The sequence below is a fragment of the Fistularia commersonii genome, chromosome 10 (assembly GCF_037954325.1).
Source record: "Fistularia commersonii isolate RoL2024-O1a breed Wild chromosome 10, RoL_Fcom_v1.0, whole genome shotgun sequence".
NCBI classification, from domain to species: domain Eukaryota; kingdom Metazoa; phylum Chordata; class Actinopteri; order Syngnathiformes; family Fistulariidae; genus Fistularia; species Fistularia commersonii.
In genome coordinates, this window is record NC_141293.1 from 14,311,297 (window position 1) to 14,327,872 (window position 16,576).

The 16,576-nt window shown below is 51.6% G+C and overlaps 2 protein-coding genes across 3 annotated transcripts; both read left to right on the forward strand.

The window, feature by feature from the left end:
- The first annotated feature begins 93 nt into the window (after positions 1–93).
- Positions 94–6,722, forward strand: snrnp48 (small nuclear ribonucleoprotein 48 (U11/U12)). The gene is made up of 9 exons (XM_086154432.1): positions 94–854; positions 3,098–3,211; positions 3,354–3,414; positions 3,512–3,592; positions 4,746–4,922; positions 5,027–5,148; positions 5,219–5,325; positions 5,400–5,501; positions 6,456–6,722. Exons 1-9 carry the CDS (start codon positions 702–704, stop codon positions 6,556–6,558), a joined length of 1,020 nt encoding a protein of 339 aa, XP_086010558.1. The 5' UTR covers positions 94–701; the 3' UTR covers positions 6,559–6,722.
- A 511-nt stretch (positions 6,723–7,233) lies between these two features.
- LOC147230488 (uncharacterized) lies at positions 7,234–15,921 on the forward strand. 2 transcript variants are annotated; one of them, XM_086154434.1, is made up of 26 exons: positions 7,234–7,333; positions 8,337–8,418; positions 8,542–8,607; positions 8,680–8,852; positions 9,334–9,468; positions 9,596–9,649; positions 9,738–9,791; positions 10,026–10,079; positions 10,278–10,331; positions 10,497–10,550; positions 10,796–10,849; positions 10,956–11,009; positions 11,140–11,193; positions 11,448–11,492; positions 11,806–11,859; positions 11,933–11,986; positions 12,392–12,445; positions 12,720–12,791; positions 13,530–13,565; positions 13,640–13,684; positions 13,756–13,788; positions 13,880–14,026; positions 14,671–14,847; positions 14,945–15,035; positions 15,137–15,214; positions 15,467–15,921. In XM_086154434.1, exons 1-26 carry the CDS (start codon positions 7,313–7,315, stop codon positions 15,670–15,672), a joined length of 2,001 nt encoding a protein of 666 aa, XP_086010560.1. In that variant the 5' UTR covers positions 7,234–7,312; the 3' UTR covers positions 15,673–15,921. The 2 variants fall into 2 exon arrangements, with proteins under 2 accessions (XP_086010560.1, XP_086010559.1); XM_086154433.1 differs by lacking the exon at positions 7,234–7,333 and having other exon boundaries at positions 8,064–8,418.
- Positions 15,922–16,576: the final 655 nt, after the last annotated feature.

Sequence of the window (16,576 nt, forward strand, 5' to 3'; positions counted from 1 at the left end):
GACTCAAGAGTTGTTATAGTCAGTATGCGAGCATTTTGTAGGGTCTCTCGGCTCGAGGCACGCATAAAAAAGAGACACAAAAAATTTTAAATAGACGAAGTATGTACCGAGTAGAATAAAGGATGGTCAAAATAGACACTAGCTGAAAAAAGGGGGTTGTTGTGAATTAGTGCAGACTTAGTGTAACTTCCTTAAAAAAGTGCAGAGGGAAGTAAAAAGTTATTGCAGATTATGGAGACAAGAGTTATTACATAATCTGGAAACCAAAAACAGGTTAAATCTCTTAAGTCTAAATCTGAGTTTAGTAGGGTGAGATAATGATATTGATGGACTGAATCACTTTTGCAGTTCAAAGCAGGGCGATGTAAACAAACTGTGATGATGTTTAGCTTCCGCTGACACATCTTGAAAAATGATGCAACGTAACAGGAGGTTAGTGTAAAGGAAAATACAAATATCAGTGTATGAATCACAATATTTTCTATTGCATTATTTTATAATTTAGTAATTATTGAATCACAACAGTAGCATTTTGATGGTCATCCACGCCGCTCGGTGGCAGCAACACGCGATTTGATTACACGTTTACGCCCACTTCCGCCTACGTCATCAACAATCAACAGCAATATGTCGCCGCACATTGCGGGAAAACACAAAACACTTGTGATCCGAGGCTGAATATCAATTGTTGTGGAGGTTAAATGGAGACGATGTCGGAGTCTCTTGGGACAGAGACATTCGAGGAGCGTGTGGCGCGCCTGAAGGAGCTGACGGAGTTCACGGAGAGCTGCAAGAAACAGATCCAGGAGTTGTTCGAGGCGATGGGATGGTCACCGGACCAGGACCCCGGACAGGTGAGCTAACGGCTAACAGCTAGCTGCTAACAGCTAGCTGCTAACAGCTAACGGTCAGTTTAGCCTTGGATCTTCTACAGCTTAAGAAGGTTCTCAGAAGGAGCGATGCCGTTTATTTATTTTTGAAACCCCAAACTAAAATTTACTCTTAACAATACTGCGTTGATACACAATCCTCAATTAAATTAGACCAGAATGATTTTTTTTTTTTTTTTTATGTTTATTTTATAGGTGTTGACGACTTGGAAAGTCGATAAAATGTCATACGTTTAGCGTGAAATGACAAGTATTATTCTTGCTGTTGTTATCATTGTTTTTATGTAACATTTGTAAGTATTTCCTTCAAAATTTACTGTGTAATTCCAGTCAAAAAAGGGAAAAGATATTTAATTAACTGCCACAAGAAAATTATCTTGAAAGTTGCTGAAATCAACGATAAATTTAACAATTTCTATGAAAATCAAGACATTTTCCTCCTTATTGAATCCATGTTTGTAGTTTCAGGTAAATTCCTTTTTTCACCTTTTTTTTGTGTAGAGACCAAAATTAACATCCACCTGGGCAGTTAATTGGTTTGTTTTGATTGATATTATTGCCTGATTAATCGATCAGCATAATCTCTTTGGCCTTGTCCGCATAGACTCAGGCTCTGATTTTCGGCTCCACCTTGGACTGATATGAAGGTAAACAGGACGTCACACACGGTAACAGTGGGAAAAGCAGTTAGAGAGGACATGCAAAGAGATAATCATGCATTTATATTTGAAGTATATGTATTGTTTACAGCAGGGATGTGTATCACTGTATCTCCAGTGGCATACGTAGTGTAGGTGTGATCCGTTAAAACGGGAGAGAACAATATATCCAGGTGTGTGTCTGTTCAAGTTTTATTGTTGTTATTATTACAATCCTCCCCACTGACTTACTGTTTTCAGTGTTCAGTCGTCCGGCCTGGTAAACCCGAGAGTTACGCCTCTGGCCACCAGTGTGCGCTGGGGCTCGTTGATGACGCAAGTTCCTGTCCCTTTGGACAGGCAGATGAAGGCTTCCTCTTATTGGTCCCCATCGATGGACATGTTTGTGAAACTAAGTCAAATAGAATTTTATATCGTTCTAGTTTCTGCTAAGTGACAGCCCTACTTGACCACCTCTCTGACACTTAAGTGTGTATAGCAGGGCTGGGCAACCTTTCGACTCGCGGGCCTCAATGGGTTGTAAAGTTTGACCGGAGGGGCCGGGCCAGGAAAAGATGGATGGAGTGTTTGGGCCAACTAATATAAATAACACAGAACATCCATTACATGAAAGGATTTGGCCTTATGTTGTGCATTGATTAAATGCATTAAATGCTTTGATTTCATACCACGGTCACGTTCACTTTCAGCTGGAACAGCGTTGTTGATCTCCCTTTCTTGCCAGTGCATCAAAGTCTGGAGTTAGGTTTGTCGTGCTGATTCACAGGATGGATCGAAGGTTGTTGGTCAGTGAACCTGATTTGATCTGTGACAGGATTTGTTGGTGTTCATGATGTAGTGAAGGTTGCTTCGGTTGTCACAGTACTTTTTCCAGTGGTTCCACCTCCACCAGCCGATTCGGTTCCCCTGGACGCACAGCCGCCGCCCATGGCAGGCAATCAGTGCCTACCTACAAACTTCACGGGAGCTTCACGCTCTCTTGCCTGTCCTCCCCTTGCTTCGTTTGCATTGTGCTGTTATGGACTGTTCACCTGCTGCCAGAGTCTCAGTCAACTATTTGTGTTGGTGTGGACTTGCAATCGAGTCCGTACCCCACCTGTAACATTGGTTCTGGAATCTTGATTCACTGTTTGTCTGGGGGGAAAAAATAATTGCTGAATCTGTAAATTAGCAGTAAACCCCTGAGCCACGGTGCCCGTTCTTTCGTTGACCTCTCACAAGCATTAAAAGTGTGCTTCATGGCAAGGTGACGGCTGATACTGTATTTCTTTGAAAATCACAAGTATTTCAGGGAAAAGTAAAAATAAAGGAGATTTAATCATAATAAAATTCCAGGTTTGGTGAGGCAGATTAAAATGCACAATGGGCTGTAGTTTGCCCATAACTGGTGTAGAGACTGCAGGTTCAGTGTTTGCAAAGGTATGATGTAGTGTGACTGCATCCCGACTTCACACACACACGGTCAATCGGTCGGATTCACGGAGCTTCCAGACAAAGGCCGGCCTCGGAAGCTTGAAGAGTAAAGTCCAAGGCTCTCGATGTTTGCAGGAAAGGATGGAGCAGTGTCCTTTCAATCCGGACCACTGGGTCCCCGCCAGGAGCCTGGAGAAACACAAGGCCTCCTGCCACCTCAGAAAGATGGGCTACCCAGCCGAGGAGCAGGTAGCGCGCACGCACACACGCACACACACACACACACACACACACACACACACACACACACACACACAGAAGCTCCAAAGCTCCCTGAGAAAGACACGTTTGACCTGGAAAGTTTACAACGTTGGCAGTGTGTGTTTTCCAGGCGGAGATGGTGGACCCCTCTGTGTGTTACGAGAACACCAGCGTGAGGACCTTCACCATGGGTGCGCCTTCTGTCCTGCGAACATCTCACCTGGTTTAGATATCAGGTCTTCACAGCAAATGTCCTCCTGGTCCTCATCTGTTGTGTCTCCCCAACAGACAAAGCCTTGCAGCACCAAGCCATTCTGCAGGCCCGCGCCGCCGCGCCACTGATGAAAATGGAGGGTGTTTACTGGCAAGGTAGCGCTTTCACTCCAGGGGTCCAGAACTTCGGGGTGTTTCGGGAGTTAGGAGCGCATCAACTCAGTTTTCCCAGATCTGAGCCGTAGCTCAGTGGATATTTGACTTTGTGATTTGAGCCCAGATCAGAGTTCTCAGGGATTCGGATGAGCTTCTGAAACCCATGTGGATGCCATTGTACGTGAAGTGGTGTTTAAAGACAGTGGGACGCGCCACTCGGTAGCCTCGTGAAAACCATTAAAAACATGAGCGAGGTGTGCGTGTTGTGGACTCGTCCATGAAGAGATTGAGAAGTTGCAGGCGAGACACGGTGACTGAGAGCATCATCTCTGTGAAGGCCGGAGACATTTATGGGGATTTGGGGCAGTGAACGGCGGGGATGTCAACGGACGAGGCGTCGGAACAGTCGTTCAAAGCAGGTCATGGACAGTTTGATGGTATGAAAGAGGAGTGACGTCACTGTCCATAAATGAGGTTTACACAAGTTTAACAAAGTTGCATTTAGCATCAGATTGTAGCATGAAGTGTGTTGCTATTAGTTTAAGGATAGAGTGACAAATGAAAAACTCCTCCGACCATCTCCACTTGAGGCATATGTGTCCCATCTTCAGAGTAAATACACCTAATAAACCACTTTATTTCTCTACTTTCTCTTATTATAGATTATAATTATTCATACATATGTTGATTACAAAGTACATTTTTCTTATTTAAAAAAAAACCGCAAAAAGCCTGTTTCAACTCATTTTAATAGGCAAATTGAATTGTTCACAGAACTAGTCAAGGTTGACTGGATATCCCATTTAATTTCTGATTATATTTAATTTTCAGTGTCAGACGCTACTAGATGGCCTATCTTCTCATCAGTCTGGTCAGATCAGTCTTTTGGGTTTCCACACGGCGCCCCCTGGTGGTCGTGAGCTTCACTGCCCCTCCGAGGATGTTTGGAGGTTGTGTTTGTTCTTCAGCTGCTGTGAGATTTACTTCCTCCTTGCAAGGCTCCAGGTGGAGGTGGAGGTGGAGGTCCACCCTGTATTTATTGACCCTCCCATGGAGTCCAGTGTTCAGACCGGGAAGTTGGGTCCGATCGGACATGACACAGGTGGAACCCACGTCTCTGCTCTTCGTGCCTGACCATCTCCTCTCCGCGCAGGTCAGTTCACCGGCCAGCCCGTCGACGTGCCCCAGAACCACAAGCGCGCCGTGTGCGACCTGACCCCCGCCGACCGGCTGGCACTGTACGACCACGCCATCCGCGCCCTGGACAGACGGCAGGAGGACGCCGCCAACGACGACCTCTACGTGGACCTGGTCTCCAAACTGCAGAAGGGTAAGGCGGAAGGGCCTCCCGGTTTCAGGCGGGGAACATCTCAGCCGTGTGTGTGTGTGTGTGTGTGTGTACGTACGAGGTCACTCAGTGAAGGTGTGTGATAGGTGAAGAGCAGAAGGAGCCCAAGACCCACCTGGAGCTTATGGCCGAGATGAGGGACTACAAGAGGAGGCGACAGTCTTACCGTGCCAAGAACGTGCACATTACCAAGAAGTCCTACACAGAGGTACGTGCGCTGCTGCCGCCGCCGCTGCCACTCGCACCCCCCTTCCTCCGCTGACCCGCCCTGCCCACAGGTCATCAGGGAAGTGATCAGCGTGCACTCAGAGGAGCTCGCCAGGCAGTGGAAAGAGGATGAGGAGGAGGAGGAGGAAGAGGCCCCAGCACAGCGCTCCTCACACAGGTGACTCACAAACACACGTGCACAACCATCTGCGTCACCTCCAACCGACACTGACAGGTGTGTGTGTGTTCCAGGCGAAGGTCACTGTCCACGGAGTCCCGGCGTTCCCACGGCCGCCGCCATCGCAGCCGGGAAGGCAGCCCGGAGCGGGAGGAGGGCCGGGGGAGGAGGAGAAGGTCAGATCTGTTCCTGAGGCTCCTCCACTGCTCAACCACATGCTGAGCTCATCCTCTCCCTCTGCCACCACTACTAACACTACTATTACTGATACTACTACTACTACTAATGCTACTGCTGCTGCTGCTACAATTACTACTATTTCTGCTACCACTGCTTATACTGCGACTATCACTAATACTAATGTTACAACTGCTCACTGCTGCTGCTACTACGACTAGTACAATGACTACTTCTATCGCTACTCCTGCTACTCCTATCTACTGCTACAACTATCACCACTACTGCTGCCAGTGCTACTACTACTATCACCAACCACCTTTAATACTACTAGTGCTTCAATCACTACCTTTACTGCTGCAAGTACTATTATCACTCCCACCACTACTTTTACTGCTGCTAGGACTATGACTACTACTACCATCACCACCTTTACTGCTGCTAGGACTATAAAAAACACTACTACTATCATCAACCACCTTCACGACTACTGCTTCCATCACCACCTTTACTGCTGCAAGTACTACTACTAATACAATCATTGCCTTTACTGCTGCTAGTACTACCACCACCACCACTACTACTACTACTGTTATCAAACTGCTTATTCTAACACTGCTGCTCATACAACTACTATAATCACTACTGATACTGCTGCAAACATGAGTACTGCTGTTTCTAGTATTCCCATTACTCCTATCTCCCCACTTCTCCTGGTACCACTACTATGACTACTCGTCCCTCCACTTTCTACTCGTACAACTAAGCATCAGTACTCGCAGTTGAGTATTACTGCAGCACTCGCTGCTGGTACTGTTACTGACAGTTCTCTCTGGTTTGTCCTGATTTGTGGTGGAACCTCTGGAGAACCCGAAGTAGACCGTCAGGCATGGCGTTTTATTGTGAAAGGGAGGAAATGAGCATGGGGGTATTGTGTGTGTGTGTGTGTGCAGGGCTTCTCGCTCACCGGACGAGCACCGGCACGACCGCAAGAAGAAGAAGAAGAAGAAGAAGAGGAAGGACGAGCGGGAGAGAAGCAGGAGCGACAGCGGCTGAAAGACAGGAAATACTGTGTGATTTCCTGTATTTGCCACACCTTCAGGTCAAGAGACAAGAGGATTTGTATATTAGTAGGAAATACAGTTTTATTTTTTAATTTTAGTTCAGAGGGTTGTTGTGAATTTGTGAAAATAATGTAATGACATTAAAAAAAACATGAATTGAAATCAGTGAGAAATGACTTTGAGTAGCTTCCTGTCCTGCCTCTCATTGGTCGACTGCTGTCACATGACACTGGGGACCACCTGCTATTGATCTGGAAGCGTAAAGGCCGGAATAGCTGCGCAGGTCAAAGCAGGCTTCAATGAAGTGCCGTTTTCAGGAGTTTCCCCTGGGATTTTGGCTCCGCCCCCTGCGGCGCCCGTCCCATGGTCAGCAGCCATCAACCCCCCCCACTCCCCGGAATGTATGACAGGAGTGTTGTCAGCTTATCCAGGGGTCAGAGGTCATGCTGCCATCTGAGAGCCTTTACCCTGGATTCTCCTCGGACAGCAACACCTGGGTGAAACCCAACGTGTGTGAGTGTTCTGGTTCTCCGACTGCTTCTCTGGCGCCCCCTGCTGGCGGGACCACCGGCCGGCTCCGGCTTCAGGTATTTGTCACCCTGCTGAGAAGCGGCGATGTCAGCGAGGAGGAGGTGCACGGATCCCGTCAGAACCCGGGACCCCGAGGAGGACGGGGATCCACACAGAGCCCGCGGACCTCCACAGTCCTACTGCGTCCTCGTCCGAGGCCACTGGACCTGCCGGCCATGGAAGGCTCCTCAGATAAGGTGAGGGTCCAGGTCCGCAATCCGTGGAGACGCCAGTTTTAGCAGAAATCTTTTTTTATTGCCTGAGATCTGTGGTCTTTGGATTCCAGGTAGGTCCCCCTTTCCTTTTAGGACACCGTGGCCTTTCATCACCGAGCTTTCCGCACCTTCATCTCCTGATCTCACCTTGAGATCTCCTTCTTTAATGCTTATTTCCTGAAAACTGGCCTCCATCTGCCTTGTTAGTAGTGTTTTTCAAGAGGAGACCCTCTCCAGACTCCTCAGCTTCAGATTACCTCTCTTCCATGCCTCTCCACCATCATACTCCCTCTCCTCCACCTTCATACTCAACCCTCAGCCTCTGTCTTCCTCAGACCCCAGCAGATCTTAGATTATCTCAGATCTTCTCCATCTGCCCTTTCTCTCACCTGTTGTCACGGTGACCTGAAGAAGGAACGGTGGATCTGATCTCCAGCGTTGTGCTCGGAGTGAGAGGTGTTGTGTCTCCTGGTCAACTCCTGCAACAGAAGGGCTTTGAAAGCTTTTGTAAGGACATTAAGTCCAAGCAGCGGACCTGAGCTGGAAGCCTTGAGGGTTCTCAAGGACTTCATTATTTGTCTCCTTTTGCAACGATGATCGGTTTATTCGGGTATCGATTGAATATTGATAGAGAATGGTCCTGATTGGCTCCCCCCCTCCCCCCGTGATGCCTTGCTCGTGGGCTTCGTACAGCCCGCTGGTGTTTGGGTGAGAAGTGGTGGATCTGAGAGGGTTCTTTGTCTGGACGGAGCCCCCCCGACTCTTCTCAGTCTCCTATCACATTCCTGAGGGAGGGGCCGGGAGGGTCATCCTGGATGTGACGGCACCTGGTCTGTCACCGTGGAAACGGACGGCCTCCAGGTGGTTCCCTAGCTGCTTGGACACAATGCATTGTTTCTCAATTTTTTTTTTCTCCATTTTTTCCCCGTGTATTTTGGCGCTGGTCATTTGTGGGCGGGGCTTATGCTCTGTCTGCGCCCCTCAGGCATCGCTCCTCTCTGGGCTCCTGATCTGCCTCCTCATCGGCGCCTCCATCTGCCAGGAGGACTACTCCGGCTACCACTCAGGTCAGCGACTGCACACACATACACACACACACACATGCACACGCATGACTCACAGCATTGCCGTGCCTTGGGTTGCTACGGCGACGGGCTCCGTATTTACCTCAGGTGTGTCTCCATCTCCAGGTGAGGATCACACCTATGAAGGTTCTCTCATTGACCACTTTGACCACCAGGGGTCTCCGGGTCCAGGTGAGCATCCGGTTGCCTCTGCAGAAGGTCATGTTGATGGACACGCCCCCTGACCCCCCCTCCCTCCGTCAGAGTACTCGCCAGAGCCCCCCCATGGCTATGAGGTGGAAGAGCCGCCCGAGGAGGAAGACTATGACCCCTACGGCCCCGCCCCCACCCGGGTCACCATGATCACCGAGGACTCGTATCCCTACGCCACCACCGCTGAGTCCCACTACGCCAAGGAGGACAAGGAGACCATGAAGGTGAGCCCCAGGGGGGTCAGAGGTCAGCACAGATGGAGAGGGTCCCGGTCCAGCCGGTCAGAACCGAAGAGGAGGAATCAGAGCGAGTACAAACGCAGATGCCTTCCCACTTCTACTCGCTTCATGTTTTGTCCAATCACCAGCCCCTACCTTTCCAGGTACTTCTGGGTGATAAAATGGCCTGTAAGGAATGAGTTTGATTGGTCTGCGACTTCCAGGCTGGGGGAGGGGGGCTTCAGCTGGGACCTCCGAGCTAAGAGGGGGCGCTTCAGGGGTGACTTTCTGTGACCTCCAGGCCAGGAGAGGGCGCTACAGCGGTGACCTGATCTTACCCACAATTGGCCGTCACAGTAAATAATGGCTGCAAAGTGATTTAAGCATCCAAGTGCAAACACCCCCTGCTTGGAAACGTCCAAATGTTCTTGAGAAGACGTTTGGAGACCCCCGAGGGAACCTTGAAGGCCCTGTGTTGTCCATCCAGGTGCCCTACCAGTCTCGGGCCGACACCGATTCCTCCGAGGAGTCGGGGGGCGACGTGGCTCTTGGCGAGGAGGGGCCCACGGACTGCGACTGCGAGCCCGGAGAACCCGGATTCGCCGGCTTCGCAGGGCCAAAGGTACCGCCCCCTTCACCGGGTCAGTGCCGGACACCTGTCTGGACACTCCAATCGTCCCATGACAGATGGCGGAGTTTTAGATCCCAAACTGAGCTGATTTCACACAGCCCCCTCCCCTTCCTTGCAGGGCTATCGGGGTCTGCGGGGGAAATCCGGCGAGCCGGGCCTCCAGGGGCGAGAGGTGAGCTTCCGGCGCTCTGTCTAGGCACAACGCCGCACCGCTCACTCAGAGCATCCGAAGTCTGACAGCGCCGCTGCTTGTCTTTCAGGGCTACAAAGGGACCAAAGGGGTGATGGGACGGCGGGGAGACGCCGGGGCGGCGGTAAGTGACTCCGCCCACCTCCACGGGAGATGGAGGACCAGGATGTTCCCTAGAAAGTTCTGAGGGTTTCATAAGAATTCTATGAAAGACGGTTTACTCTCAGGTCCGGCGGCCAATCAGAATGCAGACGTGGGTGGGCCGGGGGCGGAGCGTCACACCTGTTCCACTGAGCTGTTCTTGATCTCATCTGTCCTTTGGCGGTTTCCTGTGTGACCTTTGACCTTTGTCCGGCAGGGTGACCCTGGGCCCGAGGGGGAGGAGGGGGCCTCCGGCTTCTCCGGAGCCATGGTGAGTCCAGCAGCATCTCCTCACCTTCTGACAAGACCTTCTATATCCTTAAATCCAAAAATCTGGTCCAGGAAAATGTTTGGTACCAGTGAGGAGGATCGTCTCAGGAACATGGATGGATGTCTGAGCACGACATCTGAGGCGTGTTGACCGAGAGCCTGCAGAACCTGTAATAACACATTTGCTTTCTGCTCACAGGGCGAAGTGGGGCTTCTGGGAGAGCCGGGCGAGGCTGGAGAGCTGGGTCTGAAGGTAAGGTCTGGGCTGGTCTGGAAGTTCACCCACCCATCAGACGCTGTTTGGGATCAACAGCCGTTGGCCATCGACGAGTCTGATCCAGTCAGACCCGATCTGATCAAATTATCTCCGGGGGGTGGAGTATCTCTTCTAACCCCTGATGTTCCTTCCTGTCTCCAGGGCGACGCCGGGATGGAAGGACCTCGAGGAGGAGTCGGACCTCCCGGTGATCCCGTGAGGAAACAGCAGGCGATCTCCTGCTGGAGGAATGAATGAATGAATGAATGAATGAATGAATGACCTTCAGAGTGCCTGTCCTCAAACTGTCCTCAAACGAGTACATCCTGGTTAGCAGCAGCGTTGCTAATACGATTGCTAACTGGACTCAGGTGGTCTCACTCTTGGATCAAATAGTCTTGAAAGGTCAGGTGTCTGAAAGCTGTAAGCTTGCAGTCCATTTTCCTCTTTGTGTTCCTCAGGGTCGCCATGGCGACGCAGGCTCCACAGGCTCCAGAGGAGGGAAAGGTGTCAAGGTAAAGCTCTGCATGTGATCAGATTATTGATCCGGTTTGAAGGTATCGGATGAATCTTGAGGTTAAAGTTTAAACTGCTACCCCCCTCCCCCCTCGTCGTGTCCAGGGTTCCCACGGCAACGAAGGCAAACAGGGTCCTGAGGGGCCGCTGGGACGGAAGGTACGGACGTGAAGGTTCCACCCGGAGGTTCTCTCTGGGTTTGTCTGCAGAATGCCAGGACCCGGTGAACCCGAGGAGACATTTAATCCAGACCGTAATCCAAGGTGTGGTGTCTCCTCCCGTCCTGCAGGGGCAGACCGGAGCACCCGGGTTCCCCGGAGACGTGGGCGAGCAAGGTTACACGGTAAGGATGCTCCGCCCAATCCACCTTCACCCGCCAATCTCACAGATTAGTGAGATCCCCCTCAGATCAGCAGCGGTAATCTCCTAATCTGTGGGGGATCTCCCAGGGATTATCACCTCCTCAGGTTTGAGAAGAACATCTGGGAGTTTGCGATTATGTCATTTGAAAGGGAAGACATGTCTGAGTGAAACCTGACCCGTGTGTGTGTGTATGTGTGTGTATGTGTGTGTATGTGTGTGTATGTGTGTCTCCAGGGTTATCCAGGAATGCCGGGTTCCATGGGGCCAGGTGGACCGAAGGTGAGATCCCCCACCTTCTCATTCTGTGTCTGATCCACAGCTTCCACACACATCAGTGTGTGTGTGTGTGTGTGTGTGTGTGTGTGTGTTCACACATTGACCTGCAGAGATGAAAATGATGCTAAAACTCAGAAGCGGCTCCAGGAGAATCACGGCTCCTTTCCCCCAGGAGAACCTCCTGCATCTGAGCCTGGAGCAGATGCAGGACGTTGACCTTTGACCTCCTGGTCGAGAAGTTCCCCAGGTTTTTGACCGGCGATCGGGAAAATGAAGATCCAGAATGGGATGCGTAAGGTTGTGGTGTTCTCCTCAGGGTTCCCAAGGTGTGGCTGGGCTGCCTGGCAGTGACGGAGACCCCGGAGAAGACGTGAGTCTCCTCGTGCACGGACGGCGTCGCAGCCCGTGGACGCAGCTGTAACCCATGTGTCTCTGGTTCTCAGGGTCCCATTGGCGTGCCGGGAGTGTGGGGGGATCCGGGGCCCTTTGGCCTCAAGGTAACACAACCCCTTGGTTCTAAGGCCTGTTAGACTTTTGAAGGAGACGCGTCACCTGTCAGGTTATAACCCACTGGCAAAAAAAAAAAAACCCAAAATGTGTTATTATGCATTTATTACAGCTCAAAATGTATTAGCACCCATTCATGACAATTCAAAACGTGTTCATACTCATTTATTACAACCCAAAATCTGTCATTGCCTATTAATTACGATCCAAATATAGTTATCGCCCAGATATTACAATCCAAATTGTTATTACCCATTTATTGCAATCCAAAATGTAATAATAAAACATATGTAAATAGTCATTCATTCAATCCAAAATGTGCACTTCCTCCCTATACCAGCCCGCATAACGTGTGTGTGTGTGTGTGTGTGTGTGTGTGTGTGTGTGTGTTGCAGGGCAGTAAAGGCGAGCGTGGAGTGCGAGGGCCACGTGGACGAGTGGGCTCTCGGGTGAGTGGGCGTCCACTTCTTAGGTGGAACAGTGGAAATCTTTGCCTCTTCCTGAAAGTCCCTCAGAAGCAGCGAGAAGGTCCAGAACGTCAGATGTTTTCCCGCGGCTCAGGCAAAGCGTGGAGATCCGGTTACGCGACCGGGAAAGCGAGGCCAAGCGGAAGAGCCGTCCCATCGAGACCCCGATGAGGGTTCCTGAGGAACACGGAGAACGTCGGGGTCCGGGGGGCGGAAGCAGGAAAACCCATCTGACGGCAGATTTTGTGTCCCGCAGGGCTCCCTGGGGGAGCGAGGAGACACCGGGGTTCCCGGGAGAGGAGGAGTGAAGGGCCTTCAGGGCTCCAAGGTATGGCTCCACAACATAGGGGGGCACTGTGGGGCCACCTGCTGCTCCCTGGACCTCTTTGACCTCCACCAGAGGAGAGGAGCCACATGGACGTCAACCCAGAGGAACCAAGCAGGAGTTCATCCAAACATTTCGACATATCTGGAAAAATCGATACATCTAGAAATATGGTCCGGACAAAGCACCAACATCTTGTCCCATCTAGACACGCGGAAACATCTAGACATATTTGGGAACATCCTCTAGAACAGATTTCTAGACACACCAAGACTTCTAGAAAAATCCAGAAACATTTGGGTGCGCAGAAATGTCTAGACACATCTAGGCCATTTCTGGAAACATCAACACACATCTCGACACATCTGGAAACATCTACTTGTCTCCGCACATCTAGAAGCATCTACACGTCCAGACAAATCCAGAACCTCTAGTCCCATCGAGACACACTCGGAGACATCCACATATATCTAGAAACATCTACTTGTCTAGAAAATTTCAGAAACCTCAAATCTCATGAAGGCACACAGAAACAGCTAGGCATGTTTGTCATTCAGACATGTCTGTAAACATCTAGAAACACCTAAGAGGTCTAGACGCATGGCGCTAGCACAGAGAGGGTTCCTGCTGTAAGAGGGAGAAGAGGGAGAGGGAGAAGAGGGAGAAGATCCAGGTCTGCTGTGGTTCAGCACCTGGAGAGGACCCGACTGAGGTGACTGCTTTTCTGCTCTTGTCCTCCAGGGCGCCCAGGGGGAAACTGGGGTCGACGGCGACAAGGTGAGTGGTTTCCATTCACTTGCCCGATTGGTCGTCGTGGTCCTCTTTCACCTGTTGTGTTTCCTCCCCTGCAGGGGGCAGCAGGCAGGAAGGGCACCAAAGGGCAGAGAGGGCAGAAGGTAAAGCCCCATCCCTTGACACCCCCTTAACCCCTCCTTCACGCCCCCACATTCATGTCTGTCCTTTCCAGGGTGGAGCTGGCGACCGCGGGGACAAAGGACAGGTAAGGCCCCGCCCATTCTGTCGTCATGGAAACGCAGGGCGCGTGGGATTATGGGATTAGAAGGTGCGTGACCGTCTCCGTTTTCCGGCAGCGCGGGGCCAAAGGCTCTGTGGGGCGGGACGGCGCCCGAGGACCCGTGGGCCCGCCCGGGATCCCGGGGACCAGGGGGGAGCGAGGGCCCATCGGGGATCTGGGGGTCAAAGGTCAAGCCGGGGTTAAAGGTGCACAGGGATCTGCGGTGAGTTGGCTCGGATTGAGACGGAGGCGAGGAGCAGGGATTACTGCTACGCCCACTCGAGTTCCTCTATTTCATCATGCAAAACCTGATGGATGAACTTCCTTTCTCCACCCACGTCCACCCCAGTTTTGGATTAGATAACACAAGGATCCTGACTGGGAGGTCAGATTATCCCTGGATAATTGCAGGAAGATTGATTAAACCCGGACTAATGGAGGCCAAATAAAACCACAGGAAGTTCAGATTAAACCCAATTTAATGACAGAGAGGTTAGATTAAACCTGGATTAATGACAGGAAGGTCAGATTAAACCTGGCTTTCGTTTCAGGAGGGGACATGAAAGCTGCTAAATGACACAAACCTGGATTAATGACAGGAGGTCAGATTAAACTTGGTTTTAAAGACAGTCAATTCAGATCAATCCTGGTTGTGATGGCAAAGTTGGATTAAATCTGGTTTAATAGCAGGAAGGTTGGATTAAACCCAATTTAATGACAGTCAAGTCAGGTTGAGCTGAATGAATAGCAGAGAGGTCAGATTAAACCTGCTTTTAATGTCGGTTATGTCAGATTAAACCCGCTTTTTAATGCATGGGAGGTGGGATGAAGCCCAGGGTCCTGACCTGTGTGACCCTGGTCCTGCAGGGTCCTGGTCTGACAGATGAGCAGGTGCTGCAGCTCTGCAGAGGCGTGGTCACGGCCCAGATCGCCCAGTATGCCGCCTCCATCCGGGCCAAATGCTCGCAGGGCTGCCCCATCAACAATCGCACGCTGATTGGGCCCCCAGGAACCCCGGGGCTGCCGGGACCCCTAGGAAAACCCGTAAGTCGTGGCACCAGACTCACCCCGAACTTGTGACTTTGTCGTTTGACGGTATTAACTCGGGATTAACTGGGATCCAACTCGCCGTCACTTTCAGGGCAAAGCTGGAAAAGCCGGAGCCAAAGGAGCGCGAGGCGTTCAGGGCGACCGCGGGCTGGAAGGGGAGAAAGGGGCGCAGGGTGACCGAGGTCAGGCCATCTTCGTCCTCCCATCATCACCATCTATGCTGTAATCCTAATCCCTGCTGCGGATCAGGTTTGTCACGGAGGCTCCCCGTGTCCCTCTGCAGGTAAAAAGGGGCCAAAGGGAGTTGCCGGTGATCCGGGTAAAGGCCTGCCGGGACTGGACGGACCACAAGGCATCAGAGGTATGCCCCCCCCTCGAGGGATTAAAAGATTATGACGGGGTTATAATCCACGCGAGACGCGAGGATCTGGAAAGTTCTCAATTTTTTTTAAGTTTCTAATTATCGGTCTTGGAAAGCCTTCCAGGGGCCGCGACTCGTGAATTTAATCTGACTCAGATTACCGGGGTTGGAGGCTGACATGAGGTGTTCAAGGAGCGGACGAGTTCTCCCTCTTTCACAGGCTAAACCATACCATGTTCTGCCCCCCTGCAGGTTTCCCCGGCGAGCCGGGGGTCCCCAGGCACGGGCTGGAGGGCCCCCGGGGCCCCCGCGGCTTCCCCGGTCCCGTGGGGACACCCGGTATTCTCGGGAACGCCGGCGTGCCAGGGTTCTGCGAGGCGCGGGACTGTAGCATTCACGCGCCGGTGATGCGTAAAGAGCAGGGCCTGGTGAAGGGCCCCTCCAGCGCCAGGGCCTGAGCGGGCCGCGGGCCGACGGGCCCCCCAGGCCCCCCAGGCCCACCGCCGTTTGCCATCGGCTGATGATGTCAGTGGGCTGAGCGTAGAACCCGGGGGGACCGGCGCCAGCTAGGAAAAAAACCCGGCAGGCTTTTCCGACGGAGGTTCGCGCTCTAAAGGCCCACAGGGCCCGGCACCCACGCCCCGCCGAGGGCCAAAGGACCCCGACCTTTATGTTTTGAAGAGAAAAGCCACTTCCTGCCGCGAGCGGAAGGCAAAGATGTAAATACAGTGTAAAGTCTCAAACACATGTCCTGTCCTGACGTATGTCCATAAACTAGAATGGTGTTCTTTTCTAATGTGACTCCTGCTTTGTGGCCCCGAACGTTCCCCGACAGGCGGGATTAGATTAGCCTGCTTGAGACCCCAGACCCCCTTCTCCCCGTCCTGCAGTGGAGGTCACACAACACATGGCTCAGTGAAGCTGGACGGTGGTCCTCTCAACTGAGGAAGAGGAGAGCAGATAGCACAGGAAGCTAAACTTAAACCTGTTAGTGTTTGGTGTATAATGACCTTGACACACACACACACACACACACACACACACACGCGTAGGTGTGCGATAGTAGAATACACACCAGGTGACCTTGACCATGGCTCCAGCAAACAGGAAGTGTGGGTTAACGGAGGCGGGCCACTCCAGGTTTCATGAGCAGAAACGGGCTTGGCCCTCAGTCTCCATGGCAACAATCAAAACTTGACAGGTGGCTCCGCCCCCTCCAGAGAGCCAGATGACCTCTCTCATCTTGGGGAGCAAGGTCAGAGATGCAAGTATGGAGAGAAGGTTGGGCGAAGAACCACACATACCTTCCATGAGCACTTCCTGTATGCTTGTATTTCAAAGCTCTGTTGCTGTGGAGAATAT